The sequence below is a fragment of the Limulus polyphemus genome, unplaced genomic scaffold (genome assembly GCF_000517525.1).
Source record: "Limulus polyphemus unplaced genomic scaffold, Limulus_polyphemus-2.1.2 Scaffold1991, whole genome shotgun sequence".
In the NCBI taxonomy this organism is placed as follows: domain Eukaryota; kingdom Metazoa; phylum Arthropoda; class Merostomata; order Xiphosura; family Limulidae; genus Limulus; species Limulus polyphemus.
Genome location: NW_013667601.1, coordinates 83,795 through 92,565, shown reverse-complemented (window position 1 = coordinate 92,565; position 8,771 = coordinate 83,795). Strand labels below are relative to the sequence as shown.

General features: G+C 33.8%; 1 protein-coding gene across 1 annotated transcript in view; it reads right to left on the bottom strand.

Annotated features, from left to right (window-relative positions):
- LOC106465583 (apolipophorins-like) overlaps positions 1-8,771 on the bottom strand; it is a 122,891-nt gene that overhangs the window by 41,542 nt on the left and 72,578 nt on the right. Inside the window, exons 18-20 of the mRNA XM_022393508.1 lie at positions 8,350-8,493; positions 6,011-6,166; positions 202-465 (exon numbers count right to left, since the gene is read on the bottom strand). Coding sequence (XP_022249216.1) covers positions 202-465; positions 6,011-6,166; positions 8,350-8,493 — 564 coding nt within the window. The remainder of the gene's footprint in view (positions 1-201; positions 466-6,010; positions 6,167-8,349; positions 8,494-8,771) is intronic.

The window sequence follows — 8,771 nt, the reverse complement described above, 5'->3', positions numbered from 1 at the left end:
ATCAAATCAGATATAATGTGGTATGTAATGTAAACGTGTAGAATTCTATGTCAAATCAGATATAATGTGGTATGTAGTGTAAACGTGTAGAATTCTTTGTCAAGTCTGGTATAATGTGGTATGTAATGTCAGTGTGTACATTTTTATATTGTTCCCTTCCTGTTATTCATCAAACGTTAAAAATATGTTTGTGAAACTTACCTCGAATATATGGAGGTTTCTTGCCAGGTTTGTTTGATTTGAGGTCAACTTTTAATACATCTTTTGATCCAGTGGCATAAATGATGGACCCATCAAGAGTAACTGGTTCAGAATCTTGCCATAATATTTGTACATTTGGTTTCATTTCTGTATGATTCCCCTGATTGTTAATTTCTACTTCCATTTTTGCCATGTATTGATTAGCCTCGTCAGTGGTCAATTCCAATTTGGTTTCATATGTATTCCTTTTGAATGAAACAGATCCTGAAGGAAAAACAACAAACACATATATATAAATATATATATATCAGAATACTGAAAGTAGTTTCAATATTACTACTAATGTTGCAAGTTGTAACTGATAACATTTTCGCTGCAGCATGATGTGTCACCTATTGGTTGAAAGAAAACTCTAGTTTATGTTTTACTAATTCACATAACTTATAACTGATTACTATAACTTATCTATAACTGACAGCTGAACTACCAGTCTTTATACAAAATGTCAGTTGTTTTTTGTATAAAACTTTTTAATATATACACACACACACACGTATAATTTTAATTTTAACAAAATAGCATTCATTAACTGACTAACATAATGAATTAAGCAGAAAGAAAATTATGCAAAGAACTTTGTATTCTTTGCCAGAAATATCCGACAATATTAACTGATAAAACGTTTGCTAAATATTCTGTTTAAATGTACTAACACAAAATAAAATGCTGTCCCATTGCAAATGAACCATGCATATATTAAACAACTGAACTACAAATTTAAACCCACTGCTCTGGTAACCTCAGAAGTATTTACTTTCATTTATTGTTTCAAAATACCTTACAATTATTGTTTATTATTTTGCTTCAGTACATACATAATTAATTTTATAATCTAATTTAACTTCTATGGTAATCGTGTCAAGAAGAAAGTTAATGATTCTTGATAGTTAACATTTACATGTTTTGTAAGCATGATTTCATTTTCCAAAAAAGCATTCTTTATAAAAAGAATGAGTTTGATACATGAAATATTTTTAAGAATAGTATTTTTAATAACAATGCATAAAAAAATTACATTTAATCTAACAACATTTTTGTAATTCCTAGCTTTTTATAGTTATCAAACCAGAATTTCTGAAACAGAAACACATTACTTGATATTAATTCCTTAACTAACTTTTGGAGATGAAAATTCAATAACAAAATACAAGTATGTGGTAAATATTGCACATGTTAAATCACTTTTTATTTCAGAGTGTCAATTAGTAGCAGAACTATCAGTCATTATAAAAAATGTCAGTTGTTTTTTTGTTTGTTTTAAGAACAGCATCTGAAAGCAATGTTAATATTTTAGTAAATCAAATATTCTTCAGAAATAAAGGTGCTAGATTCCATTAAATGTATTAAACTTTTTAAACATTTAACCATTATGGTATCAACTTTCAAACAAACATTGAGAAAGTGCTATTATTTTCTTATACAAATAGTTTTATATATTTAAAACACCACATTTAGGTTCTATAAATATTTAAAAATAGTGAAGAAACATGAAAAATAATTCAATTAATATACAATAATGTTCCTGTTATAATTAGACAGTGAGTATTAATCACATTATTAAATAAACGGTATGTTTGAATTTCTAGCATTTGTTTGTACAATTGTTTGTCTGGGTCCCTTGTTCTCCACACTAGATCCAGCAGGATGTTTCATTTTGATATGGTTCAAGATTGTTCCTGTACTACCCCTGTAACTAAGCTTCGCAGAACACAGCTTACATTATACTTTTTGGTCTCCCTTCATATTAAAATATGCCCAAACAGGGATTTGCTTATTTTGAACTCCCAAAGATGACACTGCTATAGCCTGGTCAATTTCATATCAGTTTGTTGTATCTCTATGCAGCAGAAAATTACAATAATGTTATGCCAAAAAGTAGTTCTAATTAAATGTGTTTAAAAAAAACCTGATAACCTGATAATTGTTTTTTGCTGGTTGTTTTGGTTTGTTCATTTAAATATATATATGTATATTCATAATATTTATAATCATAATTTCATGTACCTCCTTGTCTATAACAGTATTATATTCAATTTAGTACAAATATCTATTTGTTTTATGTTATATACTTTTGCAAATGCCCAGTTAAGGTTAAACGTGAACCTCATCATCTGCCAGTGATTTTGCCACATGACAAAAAGTAGGAAGTAAACAATATTAGAACTTCTCAGTAGCCCTTAGTTTCTTAAGGTTTGACATGAACATTTTGAAAGTTTACTAGATTAAGCAAAATTCAATTTAAATTCAAAGTTTAAATGTTTGAAAATATTAACACTCCTATTCAGAACAAAAAGAGACATAAATGTACAAAGTAGCAGATGATTGTCATACTGGATTGCTGAACATTCACTATAAAACTCTATTCCATACCTCACTAAACATAACTACAGAGCTTCAGATAGCAAGTGTATTTACATAAAATATGCATAACTTTTTGAGAGATGTGCTAAAATGTGAATTGGTGTGCCTACTGGTTGCACACTGTGAAAATGGCTATAAAGAGGGTCCACATCTGACTAAACAGGGCACGTATGTGCAAATCTGCAATCAACACCAGCTATTTAGGAACCTGGCATCTGAACAACTGTAAGAAGGGATATGCCAGCATGGCAGGTCACTCAAAAGCAAGACCATTCTGACCAGTACCACTCCATGCAATATCTTCCTCTGGGTTTGATCCTCACAGAGGTGTAGCACATGGAGGGACTACAGCTTCCCTGCACAACATCAGCCTTCAGGACTCAATCACACGAAGTTGAAGCACAAGGAGCAAAAAAACCATATGAACATGGTAGGACAGGGAATTCTTACCAACACATGTGTGAGGACTTATGGTGGTTGGTCCAGTTCTGACCCAAAACCACTCTCTGGAAACCAACATCAAGTCGATGATAGGATGAGGGATCCCAACCAGAGAGGCGGACTACATTGTGGTGGATTTACTCATAGTATAGTGTATGGTTCAGGTGGAGGATCTATGTCATATACACCAGCAGAACACCACCATCCTACTTCCAACTGAAAGGAATTGAGCACATTCAGGAAGCAGCCTCTATGTTCCACCACCCCAGTGGCTAGAAATGTCTTTGGGAGTCTGGAGGAGCACTGACACTGGCAACAGTGAAATGGGTGACCATGAAGTCATTACAATGAAAAGCAAATAGCCTCAGATTTATTTAATCAAAGGGATGGCAGGGATGGGCAGCTATACCGTTCTGCTTTATTTATAATAGTCTATGAGTCAGTATGGTCTGGAATGGGTATAGTTATACAGCAAAAAATGTAAGGAAAACCTACGAGTGGTCTTGTGGAACACCCCATCTCAACAATGTGCATTGTTGGCCATGGATATACATCGAGATTGGTGGGTACAGCCTCTGCCCAAAGTAATTTCAGTGAGACGTCCAAACCAACTATTGCCTCACTACACAGCACATCATCCTCCTGAGTTCAACCCCACTGAGGTGGAGCACTTGGAGTAGCAGAATATACCCTGCACAACATCAACCATGGCACACAACCCCATGGAGAAGAGTGCAAGGAGAAGATGCCTGCACCATCGAGTCACAACCTCTAAGTAACAATAAAAAGAGTGATTGCAGTGCATCTCCCTCGTAAACTGTTACCACCCAGGGTTGAACAGAAGAAGTTGGAGCACATGAGGTATGTGGACCCCATGCAACATCATTCCCCAGATAGAACCTCACAGAAATTGAAGTGCATGGAGTACCGTCTGATGTTACATGCAAATACAGCCATGGAGGTGGAGCCCTTGGCCCACCAGGCAATTGATAATATACCCAATTATGACTTATAGTAGGTCATATAGTGCAGAATTTTGTGCAATAAGTATACATATACAGGCAACACTCACCACTTAGTGGGATCTATGACTGAATAGGGGCATGCTTCTGTAATAAAAAGGAAAGTCAAACTTACCGAGTCACAGACAAACCGATGTTTGAAGTATGGCATCAGGCAGAAGATGGTAGCCAGACAAGAAATAAATGGCACCCCCCCAATAAAAGTTCTGATTACATGGAAATAAATGGGAATGACAGGACATACGAATAACATCAGAGAAACAGCAGAAAAATCATGTGATAAATAAAACCTTGATAGTTTCTTAGCAAATATAAACCTATTATTTGGAATGAACTAAATTGTTTAGAGGTGAGGTTCCTTGGAGCTGTGCAGAAATATAATTCTAAACATTTTTTGCATTTGTCTTTGCAAATCTAAATAAATGTTTAACAAATGATAAAATATCAATTATAAAATAATAGCACATAGCCCATCAAAAATGAAGGGGCAAGTACTACCACATCCACCCCACAGTGTACCCTAACCTTACATTTCTTAGCTAGCTAAATTAAATAAATGTTGTGAAATCAAGCTTGACCAACAAAGAGGCAGAAAAGTGCAGTTGAAGAAATCAAATGTTGGTAAATTCCTTTCTGAACCAATCAAAATTAAGATCCTTCATGAAATGAATTCATAGCATATTCATAGAATAATTATTTGTAAAAATCAGTTAGATTAACAACTTCTAATACGTAGAAAAGTCAGTGCATTTTGGTAACACTACGTTCTAACAATGGCTTTTATGTCATGTTCCTTAACCTACTATTATTGCTAGTCTATGTATTGAACGTATAAAATGAAATGTATAGACAACAAAACTGGAAAAATATTTGTTGATTTCTTGATTTAAAGTCTCCGTGGATTAAAGAGGTTTGTTTTATATTTAAAATGTTGGTGATACAACAGAAAATAGCTTAATTCAGAAATGATTTAAATTTAAAATTGAATCTATATTTTTACTTTCATGATAAAATTTATGCACTTGGCTCTAAGCTAGGTGATCCAACACTAACATCTCTACTTTAGGTTTATTATACCAACACTCACTACACTTATAAGGTTTCAAGACACCCCCTTCATGGTCCCCTTGCACTCCCATCACTAAAATTATAATGGGCAGACAGTAATTGAACTATTCTATCTGGATAAATGCATTTTGGCTTTTATGACTCCTCCTATTTCGAGCATTCAAGCCTGACATGGCACACATTGGCTTTTATATAGGTTAACTTTCTGAATAAAAGAAATTGTTAAAAAGGGCTAGAATTATCATTTTACTTAAATTTTGAAATTTGATATTTTGGTATGCACTCAGCAACTGAATGGTTCTGACTTGTTGGCAGTGGTTAAATTAAGAAATCAACATGACAAAAACTTTAATTAAAAAAAAAGTAAACATATGACATGAGTAACTGTCTTGCTCCCGCAAAAAAAATTATGCTACGTAGATGATTAAAAGTTCTCAATCAATAGATAAGGAAATGTAATTTGAGGGTAAAAACCAAACAAAAAATTCTTGACAAGCAAGGAATTATATATCTGTTAATGTCTACATATCTCTCACATAAAAGTATTATTAATTCAGTTTAACAGAACAAGTCTCAGAATAGCTTATAAAATTGAAAAACATTCAATTTATCAAACTAATACTTAAACGTAGATATTTACACTCATTACAAAAGGCTTACCTTTAGTATTTTTTTTATTTTTTAATATATTTGGACCTTTTTGCAAATGGGACAGTTCTAATGTCTTAAGATTGATATTTATTTCCTATTATAAAAGAAGTATTTCTATTTATTTGATATTTCTTAAAATAACTAGACCTTTTTGCATCTATTCTCTTAGCCCCTTCATGTTAAAAAAAATATATCTATTCACACACCTGAAGCTTTAATTTTTTTAAAAGGAGAAATGAAGTCAAAAGTAACTGAAGATTCTTTCCTATGCATAATGGACTGGATTTCCAATGACATATCTCGATCAATTGAAGAGCCTGGAGTACTGAAGGCTAAATGGTAGACTCTATCTCCAGCAGTCTGCAATTTTACATTACAAAGTATAATAAAATATATTTCACTATGTAATTTAAAAACATATTACTATACATACCCAATACGTAACTGAACAAGTAAAATATTATGTTTTCTTTATCATAAGTATTTAGAATGCAATAATTATTAACACATTTGCTGCCACGTGCCCCACCAGTGGGTCACAAGTTATCATTTTCCTAAACTGAAAATGTGTTTCCAAACATACTTACCTCCACTGACACTAATAGCTATTTCTCGATCTTCATCTTTGCCATCTAACATTGTGTTCACTTTCTCCAGTCTTTATATACCCTACTCGACTGCCCTCAACAATATCTATTTTGCAAAATTTTACATCGGCCCTATAAAGCCCTCTATGCAGGTACTGTATATAAGCATTGTACGCTGACAGTTAAATCACTTTTTGGCAACTTACCTCATTCAGGTCACTAACACCGGCTCTTAGTGGGGAGGAAGGGAGGGAGAATGTCAGTGGAGGTAAGTATGTTTGGAAATACATTTTCAGATTAGGAAAATGATAACTTCCAAAACATACATACCTCCACTGACACTACTAGTTAGAATCCCACATTGAGAAGGCAGAGGAGCCGGTGAGGACAGAGATCATACAGAAAGCATCTGCAGAGAACAAATATGTACCACGAGAAGTGTTATCAAAGTGGGGAACACCGCACTACATCCAGCACTCAAACTACCGAAAATTGAAAAGGGTGAAATATAATACAAGTATGATGGTCCAGCCCTGACCAAACAGCCGAGGTTCCACAACTCTGATCGGATTTAAGGGGTCATGGTACCCATATTCCACGTTGGTGACCAGGACAGTTGGACCACAGATATACCTACCAGTAACCACAGAATGATGCGTTTCGAACCACCGGATTTATGAAAGAAAGAAAGCAACACCAAAATGGACAATCCTTCTGATTAACCTGAAGAAGTCCAAAAGGTAACATCCCAGGCCTGGATTGACGGGATCGTATGCCATATTTCACCAAACAGTTGTCTTTAGTCCCCCACCAATTGGGCAAGGAGAATTCTGCTTACCCATGGAATTATGGAGAGGATGTGGAACACTGTCCCACCAAGGACCAAAGATGAGACCACGTTGCAATCGAATTTACAAGGAGATAGTGGACCCCCTGTATGAACAACATAAGACTTCATAGTGTTCATAAGAGGATCCAAGTACCCCCCACTGGATAGCTAAGTGTCAAATCTGGACTGGTTTTACGAGTAGGTTCCCATGTAGGTTGATCCTACTCCTATCGACATCTGGGAAAAAAACTTCCAGGGAGTCAGGTAGGAGGGTCTCCAGTTTTGCCCTCTTCTTCAAAGGAAAATCCTCTGTCCACCACTCCAGCGACTGGGAACTGGGTGTGGTAAGGACTCCCAAGCTCCACTAGTAGAAGTAAGGGAGAACATAAGCATTGGGGAATCCTGAGGAACAGGCCTCCAGAGACAGTGCAACAGGTGAACTACGTTCCCTAATTTTTAAAAGTAAATTGATCTTGACTGAATCAGCTCTAAGGTCAGCAGAGACTGGCAAAATCCCCATTAGCTTTACTCATGATATAGTCCACGAGTAGTGGTCCATTAGAAATATTGTAATGAGATATCACCAATCAAAAATAATAATGGGAAACCATAATGCCAATAATTCAATTATTTGAATAGTTGGAATAATAAAAAACACTAATTTCTATTAGTTGATTATTTTCAGGACATTAATCAACTTAACTGTAATTTTGGTTCAATCAATTATTTTACATGACACACAGAAATCACTAATATTGATTAATAAAGTTAACCATCCAGCTCTAATATTAAGCATCTACTGCATACATGAGTCAAGACTATCTAGTCTTTCTGAAGTAAACGTGTCACACATTCAAGACATATAATTTTATAAACTATGCTTTTCCAGAGTTAAAACAACAGAGGTGCAACATACAAACTGCTTGATAATCAAACCTACACAATATTTCATAAATATATTGTTTTTAATGTGTCAAAAATACACTGTCAGTCTCCTCTTTGTGAGAGAAAAAAAACTATTAAATACTTATCTTTGAAAAAGTAACAAAAACAGAAGCAAAAATTATTGTTATTTCACATAAAAAAAAATTCCTATGAAATAAAACATATATATATATATATTTAGTTCTGACAACTGACATTTTAAATAAATTATTCCAAATGATGATATGATAGTTTGAGTTGTTAAAAAGTACCTGATTAATCAGTACTAGTGGGTTAACACCTTTAATACAGTTGATAAAAACCAATCTATTGTTTGAGAGGTCTTGGGCTGGGTTACAAATTAATGAAATAGTAAAAGTTTAAATTATTACAAGAAAAACTAGCACCCAACATTAGGCTTTGTTTGTAGAAGCAAAATGTGTTTGAGTTATGATGTTGCATAGCCTTTTATTTAGTGTTGTATATATACTGGTAACTCTGTGTTTTGTTTGTTTTTAATTTTAATTTATTTTATTCTAAATTTATTGCATTTTGGATGCATTCTTCTGAATTACATTTATTTTATCATGCTTTAATTTCTATAATAGACTTGGATTTTTACATTTT